The 15,092-nt window shown below is 34.7% G+C and overlaps 1 protein-coding gene across 1 annotated transcript in view; it reads left to right on the forward strand.

Annotated features, from left to right (window-relative positions):
- WDR44 (WD repeat domain 44) overlaps positions 1-15,092 on the forward strand; it is an 80,831-nt gene that overhangs the window by 12,436 nt on the left and 53,303 nt on the right. Inside the window, exon 2 of the mRNA XM_082445501.1 lies at positions 11,136-11,169. Coding sequence (XP_082301627.1) covers positions 11,136-11,169 — 34 coding nt within the window. The remainder of the gene's footprint in view (positions 1-11,135; positions 11,170-15,092) is intronic.

Genomic DNA, 15,092 nt, shown 5'->3' on the forward strand with positions numbered 1-15,092 from the left:
TCAACACTCTTTAATTACCTGCTTATTTTAATGACTAGCTAAGGCCTTATCTGCGCTCGCCTCCTGTTCACCTCAAGGACCTTAGAATCCCAAACCTTTGTACAGGCAAGCTGTTCTTTGCTCTGCTTGATTCAGTTCGTTGATGTACTGCTTAAGCTTATCTTACTTTTATAGTTTCCTGATGGCAAAGGCAAAAAGAGGTGGATAAAAACAAAATCAAGCTATAGGACAATTCTCTGTTAAGCCCTTGGTAGTCACCTTCTATAAGAAAGATGATTGCCAAGCCACCAGCTTTATTCCAGCTGACTCACTCTATACTTCCTCCTTCCATGTCATTACTCTTTTTTACCTCCTTAGGAGTCTGTCAGGAATTTTGCAACCTGACAAGAGGCTTCTTCAGAGCCAACTACCTTTTTTTCCTCAGAACCTAAGATAAAAAGTGAGTCCTCTTACTGACAAAAAAAGAAGACCTTGTTAGTCCACTTTTCTGTGTGTTGCCCAATTGTTTTGGTATATTCTTTTCACCCAGTATAATGAGTAGTCTGGAAATGGAAATGTTAAATGTGAGATCACTGTTATATTTTGTGTAGTGGGTCTTTGAGTTCCTAGTTGTTTAGTTGACTATGAAGCAGGTGGCAAATGTAGGTTTAGTCTGCACATTCCTTCCGCCCTGTTCTCAGAAGGCTTACAGGTTGTGTTTGTTTGTTTGTTTGTTTTTCAGATAACCCTCAGGTAAGAGGTAAGAGAAACACCAAACCCAAAAGACAGAAGGATCTGTCTATAGCTAAAGGGTGAGAAACTAGAGGTAGGATGGCTTATGGGATCTGACTCTTTGAAACTACAGAAATTCAGTGTTCTTTTTTAAAGTAGACTTAAGCACTGATTACCCTAAAGCCATAGTGCATGAGTGATGAAGATGGAAAAGGTGATTCAATGATTGCCTGGAGAGAAACCACTCGCTGAAGCTCTGAAAAACCAAGTTAGACTATTATAGTAGTCAGCCGTGTTTATACATGATTTCAAAATGTGGGTTTTGCAGTAAGACAGGCAAGGGAATGCAACTGGCTTCTATTTGGGGAATCTAATCTGTACGGGTTCTTAATACACACTTGTATTGACTGCCATTCAAATTGAGGAGCCATTAGTGCTTCAGGTTGTGGGAGGATGTTGAGACAATTGAAAAGCAAGTTCTACCTCATATTGTAGAAAGCTCATCAGTTTTTTTGATTGAAAAAGAAATAACATATCTGAAATATTTCTGATATCCCTTTTATAAAGTGAAGTGTCCTAAAATGACTTTGTAAATACAGTAACCGAATCCATTTTTAATGACAACATAATTTTAATTGATATTTATCCAGAAAGTTGGCTATTGATCTTTATTTGACCTATATAGGTTAACTTCATTTTTAACATGAAGACAAATGATATAAATATCTTTATAAATAATGGTTATAAGTCAGTTTACATATCTAGAGATTTATCAGTTTGTTACAGTAGCCATCTTGGTTTTGTTTTTTTGAGGGGTTCAATCTAAGCCAAAATAATGAAGCTGTTAATAGACCTTACTACTCTGTTTCACTGAGTGTTTTTGAAAAATGTACATAATAGCATATATACAGTATTTGCATTTGGGCATATCCACTGAATGCATTGTCTGGAAAAGCTTTGACTAAATTCACACATGTGCAATTTTTTTCCCCAGTCGGTGAATGCTGTTGAATACTTAGATTAATATTTATACAATGACATTGGCCATACAATTCCTCCCACTTTGTCCCTTTATCACACACGAACAGATCATAGAATTAGTTGTCCACCTAATTATTTTAGGGGTAGGGTAGAGTTGCCAGATAAAATACAGGACTCCCAGTTAAATCCCTATTTCAGATAAACATACTAAAAATAGATTTGTTGTTTATCTGAAATTGGAATTTAACTGAGCAGCCTATATTTATCATTGCTAAATCTGGCAACCCTAGGTGGGGGAGAAGCAAAAGACTAGTAGATATGGGCACAGTTGTGAGACTTAAATACAACTGAGTATGCAGTGACAAGGGTCGCCTTTACACTGACGGGAATACCGAGATTTTTGAGTGCAATGTTAATTTTAAGAGTCCAACTCTTTTTTTCTTTGTAAGTGCATTCCTGAAAACAAAGCTCAGAAATAACAAAACTTAACAATATATTGTTTAGAGATACATGGCATTTTAAAAATAAAGTAAGGGAACAATAAATCAAATCTGGGCTAGTGGTTCCCTCTAAGGCAAAGGCAGCAGAATAGGGCAGACAGTAGCTGCCCTGGTCTTGATGCTGTTCTCATTCTCAGGTGACCTAGTGAGTCACAGTTCATTTTATTTGTTGTGCTTCATAATTACATGTCTATGCTACATTATACTCTTGCACATATCAAATATAGAATAACAGTTTAAAAGTTAAATTAAAACATAGGCTTCAGTAAGAATATTAGCCTATATGCAAAGTTTCACTGCTTGTACTTTCCAAAATAAATCCAAAATCCAAAAGGTAAAGAGGCATTCATTTCTCTCTTCTCTGGGTTAGCCATCCTTAGTTCTTTATATCATTCTACTCAGTTTCTGGAACATTCACTAAATTGGTTTCTGTCTTTTGGATATGTTCTGTTTTTTCAGTGTTTCTTTTAAAATGTGATATCCCAATGATACACGATATTCTAAAGCGTGCGCTTATCTATCAGTGGGAAGTAGCGTAGAATTTACCACTCCCCTTGCCCTGGACATAATAGTTCTGTTAATTCAGCCTAAGATCACAGTAGCTCTTTCAGTAGTCATATCACAGCCTTTACTCTGTCTGAGCAATCAACAAAAATACCTAAATGTTTTCACATGATTTGTTGTTAAGTCATATCTCCCCAATCATGCATTTTACATTTATCCCTATTACATTACATTCTGTTAAGATTTGGCCCATCCTTCTAACGTGTTGAAATATTTTTGGATACTGTCAGCCAGTATATTCCCTATCCCTCCAACTTTGTGCCAACTGTAAATTTGGTAGATATACCATCAGTTTCCTCATTCAAGACATTCGAATGTCAAGTGGGACAGAACATCAAGTAGGATAGAGTACAATAAAAATTATTTAATATTTCCTTATGGTTTTTCATTGATCCGTTAATCACACCTTGAGTAATGTTCAGCCAGTTACAAACCCACCTAAGTGTATTCTAGCCTACATCTCTTTGTTGTCTAAAAGGATATCATGAGAGAATTATAAAATTTAGTGCTTAAATCCAGATTTTTTGTGTGTGTACAGTATTCCCTTTATATTCTAGGCCAGTAACCCTATCAAAAAAGGAAATTAGGTTAATCTTGCATGTTTGGCTTTCTGTGAGTGCTTGCTGACTCTTAAATGAGTATCTTTTCCCCACGCCTAGGGCCCTTAAACCATTTCACAATGTGTTTAAGAATTTTGCTTGACATTGACATCAAGTGAATCTGTTTATAGTTTGTAGCATCTACCTACTTTCCAATGTTGACTACCAGAGTTTTCCTTAACATCCTCTTCCATCTCTCTGATTCTTCAGAGGTTTTAGAGATTGAACTCTATAAATTCTCAGAGTATGCTGGGATATAATTTGGGACAGGAGAACTGAAATCATTTACAGTAGCTAGGTACTTTTATCTCCTTGAATGCTCTGGGATTCAATTTCCTCATTCTATAATTTGTTTTTCCCTTTCTGGTAATCTTAATCAGTAATCAGTAATCTTAATTGGAAAAAAAAAGAATTGATGCAGGCTTTTACTTTATATTATTCATCCACATATAGGCAGACTGCAGTTTCTTTTTGTTCTGAATATAAATTAAAATAATGAAAAACTCTGTCTCTGGTATTTTTTTAAATCTTCACACATTTTTAGCACCTGTCTTTCTGATACTGTTCTTATAGGTTTTTATACTTTTCCTTGGATGTGTGCCCATTCCATCCCTCCAATCTCTTCTGCATGTTCTCCTTTAAAATACTTCTTTTGACATGTCACCGTGGAGATGCAATCAACAAAATTCAGACAATGAGAAATTCTAAGGGATGAACAACCTAGTATCTTTGTTTAAGACTTTTTTTAAAGAGCAGTTTTAGGTTCACAGCAAAATTGAGAGGAAGGTACAGAGATTTCCCATATACCCCTTCCCCACACACGTATAGCCTCCCGCATTATCAACGTCCCCCACCAGAGTGATACATTTGTTACAATTGATGAACCTACATTGACACATCCATAATCACCCAAAGTCCATAGTTTACCTTAGGGTTCACTTTTGGTGTTGTAGAGTCTATGGTTTTGGACAACTGCCTCATGGCATGTATCCATCATTATAGTATCATACACAATAGTTTCACTGCCCTAAAAAGTCCTCTTCAGAATGAACAGCCTAGTTCCTCAATACATGAACTGCAAGAAATAAAAAAAATGAAAGGAAACCTACTGATTGAAAGAGAAATATCAACTGATTATAGCACATGGACCTTATTTGGATATTGATTGAAATGGACCAACTAAAAAAAAAAAATTGAGACAATCTGGGAAATATGAATGTTGACTGTGTATAATAGGGAATTGTTAAATTTGATAATAGTGTTGTGGTTATGTTTTAGATATGTACTGAAATTTTTATGGGTAAAAATGAAATAGTTCCTGAGATTCGCTTCAAAATAATCTGGCAGGGGAGTGGAGGGAGGGATACTGATATTGATCACTATTGACCATGGTCAACATGTTGTGCATGTGGGTTCATAATATTATTCTCCCAATTTTGTACATGTTTGAAATAGCCATAATTAAAAGTTGGAAAAACTCCCTCAAAATATTTTTTATGGTCACATACATTGTTACTAGCAGATTCAGAACTAAAACTCAGGTCTCCTGATTCCAGCTCATGTTCTTTTACTATGTAGCTAAACTTACAGCCCTTCTACTTCGAGATTGGTGTCGTGGTGCCCTTTCAGTCTTTGGGACCCCCTCCCCAGGCCTTCCCTGGGGAATTTGTGGTGGCATTCCTAGATAAGTAAGGCTTTAATAAATGGCCAGTTTCATTTGACCGGCTACCTACCCATGTGAAACCAGGAAAGAATATTAGACTTATTAGGGTAAATTGACAGGCTGCATGTGTTGTTAGAATCAGCAAAGAGACTTGGGTCCTAGGCCTAATTATTAGGCCCCTGATCTTCGCATAAGCTCTAGGAGATCAGGGCCCGTGTCTGCTTTGTTCACTACTTTACACCCAGTGCCTAGCACTGTGCTGGTATGAGGTAAGCAGTAGGTAAATGTTGAATGAATGGATTAATTTAACCTTCTTTGGCCTTATTTTCCTCACATGTAACATGAGATAGTTGGTCTAAATGATTCTTACTTCCTTCAAACATGAAAAATATATATATTCTTCCCTTCCTACTGATTTTTTAAGAATCCTTTTAGGACTTTGTAAAGAATTAGCTGTAAATTTCTTTTTAACACTAGGTAACATCATTAGGTAGTATGCTCGCTTCTAACACCTGTGACAGAAAACCCACAGTTATGTTGAATCAAAATCTCTTAAAAATAGCCTACTACTATGCATCTTCTGTTGGATTGATTTTATTTCTATTAAGTAAATGAATACTGTTCTCAATATTACTAAATTAGAGAGTCAGGTTTAGCAAGTTACAAAATCAAGCTAAGAGGGTTATTAATAAAATGTTGCATCGCTTGCATATTTTTACCTTTCACTGAAATTGTATTGAATGCAGTATTATTATGTCAGAGTTTATAAAGGATTTGACATTTTGCTTCCTACGGAAACTTACTGAGCAACTTTTGGATAAGTTGTAATTATTGTCATCAGATCCAAATCCCAGTGATTAGCACCTACCTTTGGAAGTAATGACCTTATTATTCTAATGAAATTTTACCTTAGGTGTCTGAAAGTTATCACTGGGTCAGGTCAGAGTTTATAAAAGAAAAAATAATTCCTATACTGCCCTGCAAAATGACCAGAGCAATGTTTTGATGCCATGTAACATTTTAAAAATAATGAATGTTGTGTAGATACTAAAGCACATTGGTACTGAACACAAATACCCTAGATGCAAAAGGAAAACTACTATAATTAAAATGCTAAATGGACAGGGACCGGAGAAAGCTTCAGTCACACATTATTTTATACTCAAACATGAGGTTCGTTAGTATAAACTCAACATAGCGAGTGCATGAAAATAACTTTCTTACAGAAAACAGGATATAATGAATTAAAATATTCTATCTGTATAAGTTGCTGAAATACTAACCTTAAAATCGCTTTTATATTCAAAACCTGAGTGCAAGCCACACTAAAAATAAGTATTTGATCTATAAGCCATGTGGGTTTTTGTTTGTTTGTTTGTTTTTTAGTAGAATACCAATACTTGTTTAACTTAGACTTTATTTTGGAGCTGTTTCAGAAATTGTTTTTCATGTTTAAGTTTAATAATACCATTGATAGACATTGTCTTCAATTTCAGAAACTATGCTGCAAAATCAAAGATTTACTGCATTTTTAATTAGTATGAATATGTTGAAGGTTTTTTTTTTTATGCTATTAGGTGATGAAGGAAGTTTCTCCCATTAAAGTTATATTTTTGTTCAGCTTTGTAACAAGCACATCTCTTATTTCAATGAAGCTTTGTTAATCATATTTAAATGTGTCAAAAATATTTGATTTAAAAATATCCTATAATAAAAACTTTTGAAATGAAAATTGAACTTTTGAAGTTCTCATTTTGGTTTGTAAAGGTTTTGTTAAAGTGAGATAAACTACCAATACTTAAATATATCTACCTGTTAACTTCAGTTTTGTTAAAGATCTCTCACTTGTGTGGGGTGTAATAAAAGTTATTTTATGTGCTTTTTATGGGAAAAATTGGGGCTTTTTATGGGAGAAATTACTGACTTTAACCTTTGAACAGGAGGAATCTAATATTTAGTATCTACAGAAAATTTTGAAAGAATATTTTTCTAGTAAACTAGATGTATCAGAGTATTACCGGACATTTCTGGATGTGTGTGTGTGTGCTGGATTATGTCCATGTTTCCTATAATATATCTCAAATTTAAGGGAAGTCAGAGGTATAAAATTTAGATCATTAATCATGGTATAAAATAATCTTCACTCCCAAACTAATGAAGGGTCTTAAAATAAACTTTCCTAAAATTAAAGAAACTCTGAAAACCCTTGCTTAAAGGTCTTGCAGCTAGTTGGTTGGGAAAGCCAAGAGTAGAACTTAATTTTCTTGACCTAGTCCCCTATTTCTCCTGTCCCCAAACTCCAACATGAATAGCTATTTTCTTTAGGCACATAATCACTCTGAAATAGTATAATGTTATTATCTCTACTTTGAAGTTAGAGACTGAGTTACGGAGAAGAGTTGAGTGGTTGTCTGGGGAGACCCTCAGAAGCTCTGGATTCTTCCTTTACCATACAATTCCATTTTTAAAGACCGGGTTTCCCAGCTCGATGCAGACTAGAAGCAAAAATTAGAAGGGAAGGGGGAAGAAAGCTTTTAAAGGCAGGCACATGGCCAACTAACTGTAAGAAGTGACCACTTCTATTGAGGAGGGAGATGCAAAACTTTAAAACACAGACATTCCAAGCATAGTAGCCTAGGGTCCTGTAGTGTGAAGGCAAATAAATCCCCTGTACCTTAGGGTCCGTGGAGGGCATTACTGTATTAAAATATAGTGTAGTATTTGAGCATGATAATTACTGTGAGTCAGTAAGAAAGGGAAAATTGTATATCCTTTGTTTAAGAAGGTATTTTCAAGGGAAAGATTACTGAAATGGCAAGGCTTAGCCTATAATGTACTTATTTACAAGCTGCTTTTGAAATTTGAAATTCAAAAGTACTTAAAACACTTTCAGAAGTTTGGCACTCAAAGAGAAGCTTCATCTCTCTGGCAGTTTTATATATGGAACATTTCATTATTTTATTTCCTAGCAGTGCCAAATCAATTAGGCATTAATTGTAGTTGTTAAAGGCAGATCAGGATTCAAGCCTTTGACTTAATTAGTTTAGTACAACCCAAAAAGCAGCGCTAATTACCTTTACTTTGGTGTTCATTCATAGCACCGCTTAGAATATTCTCATAACCGTCATCTTTTAAGACCTTACACAGAAAAGAGGCAATATTGCAATGTAGTTGAGAGAGTAGACCCTAGAGCCAGACTGCCTAGGGTCACATTCTGGCCCAGTTATTTACTAGCAGTGCAATTTAAATTACCTCATCTGACCCAAGCCTCAAGTTTTTTTGTTGTGTAAAATAGGGAAGGTAATATAACTACCTCATTGGAAAGTTGTGAGGACTAAAGAAGCAAAAGCAAGTCAAGCCTTAGCACATTTTTGGCACATGCTTATTAATAAATGATGGCCATTGTATAATTATTATTACAAGGCCCCTATTAAGAACGTTTCCTGTGGGAATACTAAATAATGATTTACTGTTTATTATGGTGAAATGAATTGTTGTTTTCTCATTTTGGCACATGATACAAGTCATTTTAGCCAACTTTGCAAATTATAAATATGCTTTCACTTTTTACTAGATGCTAATGTTCTATAAATGGATGAAAAAATGTATCACAAAAAATTCCAGTCTTACAGACTACCCTGTTAAAGACAATTTTAGGCTTAATCAGACTTGAGGAAGCTATGAAATGTTTTACTACCTACCAAGACCTTAACAACTTTGTAACATTTAAATTATGTTTTGAACGTGAGTGGCTTTTGTTATTAGTTTTTTGTTTAATGACATCACAAAATGCAAGCAGGATCCCATTTTAATCAACAGCTCAGTATAATCTGGTGTTTTTCATGTTCCCTGTTGTTAAATAGCCTGGAGCTTTATGGGCTGTAGGGTATCTTTTCTGTATCCAGGAATTGGTCTCAGGCTTCCCACTGCTGACAAAGTTCCTTGGAGAAACTTGGTGCACTCGTTATTTGTGAGTTTCAATGGAGCAATTCAAAGCTGCTGAGGAAACTACAGCTTATTGTGTGTGCCCCATGTGCTCTCTCACTTAATCCTTATAGTAGTCCTATGAAGTGTAGATGTTTTTACCCCTTTTCCAAAGGAGGAGATTGAGGCTTGGATAAATTAAATGAATTGATCAAGATCACACATAGGGTAAATGGCAGAACCGGTATTCAAACAAGGTCTATCTGCACATGTTCTTTTCACTGCATTCCCTTGGCTCTCAAAAGGAAGTAATAAATTACTCTTTATAGTTTGTACACAGCTATATGTAAAGCCCCACCAGAACCAATCTGGACTATTTCCATGTGTGTCAACAGTTGGTCTATAACTTAGATCCTGTGAATAATCAGCTCTTTATGAAACCAGTTACATACAAGAGATAAATGTGGCGCCCTATTCTGTTTTTTGGACAGCTAAAAAACCTGATCAGATTTCTCAAAGTGGGAGTCATGGGGAAGGCAGATTTTCTTTTTCTTGCCTTCTCTACCTCATATGGGGCTTAAGTTTTTTGAAAAAAATCTTATTTCCTCTTGTCGCTACACCTCTGTGGCAGGTGATTTTTTTTTTTCTTGATTGACATTCAGAATATGTGCCACATGGAAATTTGAGCCTCTTCAAGGTTTTTTGTTTTTGTTTTTTAAATTTTTGTTATTGTTTTGATTGTACTTGTATTATTTTACACATCCTTTTTGTGAAATATTTATTCCTCTTTTTAAAATTGGAATAACCTTGGTCCTAATCACCTCCGGATAAACAGGATTTTGTTACAGAGCAGTATATGTTTGCCAGGGAAACCAAGTAATTGGGGATATAAAAATTTTCATTCCTGGAAATTGTCCTTTATTAACATGAAATTATATCGTCCAGGCACTGCAATTAAGTGGGCAGGCACTATTTTATACAGCTACCTTTTTTGTTTTTTAAACAAGCTTTAAAAAACCCCTAAACTGGGATTGTGTCTTAATCATCTTCCTATCTCTAGTCCCTGGTACATAGTAGATGTTCCATAAATGTTTGCTGAATAAAGGGGTTGATTTTCTGTTGAATGGCAAAAATAATTTTTTTATCACACTGTTTTGATTAGAGGTCAAGGATTACTGAATTTGGCACATGAAGAGCATGGTAGTAGGACTCTATGCTTCTCTTGGTTCTGCCCCCAACTTAATTTGTGACTTTGGGGAAAGTCACTTAATCTCTCAGCACCTTGGTTTCTTTATCTGTAAAAAGAGGTTCTATGACTAGATGATCTTGAAGGCGCCTTTCAACACAAAGTTGTATCATCTGTGATCACTGCATTTAAAAAATTTAGGAATGGCATATGAATCATTTAAAGGCTTCTTACTGCTTAACCCTGATAAGCGGCTGTAAGGGTATGTCTCTCCTTTGTGCTTTGAAGCAGATATCAAATTGTTCCTATTTGAAGAAAAATGTAAGGGGGGGTGTGAAAATAATTGGTGAAAAGTTACTTTTTAAAATTATTGTATCTAGAGCACTCTGTATTTTAGAGTTTTGCTCCAGTTTAAAAAAAAAAAAAGCTGCAAACAAAAATAGGTTATCTCTCTTTAAAAGTAACGTAAATGTCTAATGCACATGAAACTTTTCATCCATACTGTAAATCAAAGAAGCACAAATTAAGACAGCAATAAGATATATTTTGCCTATCAAATTTGTAAACATTTAAAAATAACACTCATTTTTGGCAAGGGTATTAAGAAACCGGGACTCAGAGCAATGGGAGTGTATTTAAATTGGTACAACTGTTCTGGAGGGCAATTTGAGAGTTTCTCAAAATGCTGAAAAGTGTGTATACTTTTGACCTGCAATTCCACTTCTAGAGAAATTTATTTTAAAGCAATTTATCATGGAAGAGTACAAAATTTTATTCACATTAATGCTAATTATAGTGTTATATATCTAGGAAGACAAAAGATACAAACTCAAATCTCTTGGTTGTAAGACTGTGGGTCACTTTAATTTTCTTCTTTACTTCTTTATGGTTTCTACATCTTCTGTAAGTGTTTTTTAAAATATGGGCTTGTCTTTAATGAGTGTGTAGAAGTATTTCCCTTCTCATTTCCAGTATTCAACACTTTTCTTGCTTTTATTTCTGAACAGGTCTCCAGGAAAGGTTGTGATTTCAACATTAAAGGTGAGTTGTGCTTTCTGAAAGTGATAAGTATATTTCTACAAATTGTATACACTTTTCATTCATTTTTCTCTTTTATGTAATTCTTCGTTTTCTGCTTTTGCTTGCTATTACTTATTTTTTGCTAAGTACTCTTATCATTGTATCTTACTCTAGGTGTGATTAGGTACTTTAGAAATACCTAATTAAATATTGTACTGTAAGGAAGGGACTATAAGTATTTTTTAGATTTCTGCTAATTTTTATTTGGTTTATAATTTTTAGAATAAAAGAACACTATAAAATACTTGTATTTGTGTGTGTGTGTTTTTAATTGAAAAAGTAATACTTGCATGACAGAAATATGGAGTAACCAAAACACTTGTATACTTCTTATGGGCACATGTATTGGTATCATAATTATATATAAAAATCAATCTTAGCCTTATATTGAAGCAAAGAAGTTTGATATTGAGACATTATGCCAATGAGAACCATTTTAAATACAAGAATATCACCAAACAGAACTATTTACATCAAATAGAATATATACTATATGTGTATGTTTGTGTATGGTTGTGTTTGTGTGTACGTCAGTACATATGTATATATAATCTCAAACATGCTGTATTTTTTTTTCAGTTTCAGTGTCCCTACCTTCTGTTTATACACATTGGATATTGATCTGTTTGATAAATTGTGGTGTGTTCATATGGAATATTCTGTAGCAGTGGCTATGAATGAATTAGTTATACACAATAACATGGATGAATTTCAGCACCATGGTGTTGAGTGGGGGAAATAAAACTAGTCACAGGAAAATACATGTAGTAAGATTGCATTTATATTAAGTCCAAAAGCGTGCAAAACTAGAGAATATATTGTTCAGAGACACAAGCATAGTAAAACTATAAAGAACAGCAAGGGAATGATAAATACAAAGTTTAGGATATCAGTCATCTCTGAGGGGGAAAGAATGTAATGGAAATGGAGAAGGACATACAAGAGACTTGAAAGCTAATAGTAATACTGTTCTTTTTCTTAAACTGAGTACTTAAGAAAGGTTATATCATAATTCTTTATTCCTTATATTTTATAAAAATTCTTTTATATTAACTATTTAATAAAACCATTTTAAAAAACAACTCATGGACATGGTTGAAATTCACTCAGTGTGAAAAGAAGATGGTTGAAAATGTAGCTTCCCTCCCATTCTTCACCTTCCACTTCCCAGTCCTCCTATCCAGAGACTATTGCTGTTTATGCTTGTAGATTTTAAAAGCCGCTTAGATCTTAAGATATTTTTAGGTTATAACAAATAGGTTTGGGGAATTTATTTTATCTCAGTAATTATAGATTGTCCTTAACTTGAATAAAATTAGATACAAAATGTACATATTTAGTAAATAAATATGAAGTTGGATATAGTTCTTTTTTACTTTTTATTTTGAAATAATTATAGAGTCACAGAAAGCTGCAAAGATAGTACAGAGAAGTCCTGTTATCCTTCACCCACTTTCCCCAGTGGTTATGTCTTAATTATAGTACAATATCAAAACCAAGAATTTGACGGTGGTACAGTGTGAGTGTATAGTTCTGTGTCATTTTATTACATGTGTATATTTGTATAACCACCACCACAATCCAGATGAGATCTAGTTTATCACCACAGAGAGCTTCCTTTATAAAGCCACACCCATCACCTCCCCACATCATCCCTAACCCCAGGCAGCCAGCCACTAATCTGTTTTCCATCTCAATAATTTTGTCATTTGAGAATGTCCTATAAATGGAATCATATAGTGTGTGACCTTTTGAGGTTGGCTCAAATGATTGAGATCCATCCAAGTTGTTGCATGTGTCAATGGTTTATCCCTTTTTGTCGTTAAGTAATATTCTATGATGTGGATGTACATGGGTTATTGAGTGCTTATTGTGTATAACAGCGTATCTATTGATACCTTAAGCAATCCAAAGAAAAGTTTGATATAGTTCCTATTTTTGATGACTTTACAACCTCACAGAAAAGATACATATATATAAGAAGGGATGATACATGAGGTATTGATGTTTGTAGACTAGAATAGACCTTAAGTACTACAGGGAGTTTGGAGGAGGAAGGGGGACATAGAGCAATCGTGAGAGCACTGTTGCCTGGAATAGGAGAGAAGATTTTTCGGGAGGAGGTAGAACTTGTGTTAGGCTTTGAAAATTGGGAGAGATTTGCATAAGTGGATAGAGAAAAATTGGGAAAGCATTGTATGTTAGGTAATAGTATGAACTAATTAATATGCAAAGGCAAAGAATTTGCTGGGCGCATTGAAAGACTGGTGTGACTAATGTAAACATTTCAGTGGTGGAATGTTGGTAAAGTAAATTGGGGCCAGATTTCCATAAGCCTTGAATGTCAGGTTAAGAAATCTGGGCTTTAAAATATTGAAGCAAGATATTTAAAGTCAATTTTTATATGTCTTACAAGATTTTTTGCTGGGGAATTAACAAAAGATAAGTGGTAGAAGGGTGGAAGAAAGTTCGGGGGAAAGAGACTATGTGCAGAGAGAGCTATTAAGAGGTTAGAATGTCAAGACATGAGACTCCAACAGAGGGATGGTGTTGATAGGAATGGATGGATGCATATGACAACTATTTAAGAGTTGTTTCCTGGTTTTTGTTTCTTGTTTTTTTTTTCTCTCAGCAAAAAAGAGTGGCGGTCACATCTCAAACATTTTTAAAAATTTCACTTTAGTCACAGTTAATTACTCATTACTCATTACACAGTTACTTCCTCATTACTAAAAACCAGAAGTGACCTGAATTTTTTAGTAACATTTTAGTAAGCTAACATTTTTAGCTTAATGTTCTTTAGTAGATAATAATGAAGATTTCTTTGAGTGTAGATCACTTTTGTTCAAATGATTTGTGAAACTGGGTCTTTTGTTGGATGTGCTTATTAAAATTAAAAAGCTCAATTCTTATAACTGAATACTATGAGGAGGGTACAGACGGCTCTCTAATATCCAATACAGAGGGAGGGAAGCAGTGGTGTGAATTGCTAGAAATTGCATGCTCTATCATACCTTTTAAGAAAGCATGTATCTGAGGTTGTGATAGGTAGGAGTTAGAGAAATGGCCTAATGGTGGGAAGCTGGGATTTAGTAGGTACTGTGCTACAGTAATGGGGCAGCCCATCTCCAGAAAAAGGTAATAATTGAGGACTGTCTCAAGTCTAGCTAAGTTGGCATTGGTTGTCTGTAGGCACATGCTTGGCTTCCATTGCTTTGTCCTCAAAGCCTGATCGAGGTGCTAGGGGAAGGACCTGGACCTTAAAGCTCACTAAGGAGAGAATCATAGATGACTATATATACTAAATCAGGTTTTACTAAGAAATCTTCCAATTAACCTCTCTAGAGATCAGATCCTCTGGTAGGTGCCATATCACTCCTTAAAACTAGGACTTAACAGCAGTTTACCTTATAGGAGTTGATATCTTTCAGAAGTTCAAAGTCTAAGAGAGTTTTGTTAAAGCCAAATAAAATAGAAGCCTAATCATTGCTTGGCAGTTTTGGTCTGTGATCTTTGTAAGTATTAAAACAAATTAAATTGAGGTACAGGAATTATTAGTATGTATTTTTCTTAGGTTAACTTAGGGAAAATATCCATGGAATTAAGGTGGTACAGTGCTTCTGATTTCCCTACTAATGAACAGTTATTGGAGGGTAATTGGGTAAATACAGTTAATTTGTAGGACAGTTGAAGGTGTTTCTCTAATATGCATTAACCGTTCTTAACTATCATCAGCTTTCAAGAATTCTCTCTCATCTTGTCAAGATGGCTGTTTCAGGGTGGTCAGGGAAGGCTTTTCTGATGTAATAATGCCTGAGCTATGACCCTAAGGATGGTAAAGAACCATCCAGTTGGCCAAAGTATAATTGTGTGGTTGTGATGGG

The sequence above is a fragment of the Balaenoptera physalus genome (genome assembly GCF_965194825.1).
Source record: "Balaenoptera physalus genome assembly, chromosome: X".
Classification (NCBI taxonomy): domain Eukaryota; kingdom Metazoa; phylum Chordata; class Mammalia; order Artiodactyla; family Balaenopteridae; genus Balaenoptera; species Balaenoptera physalus.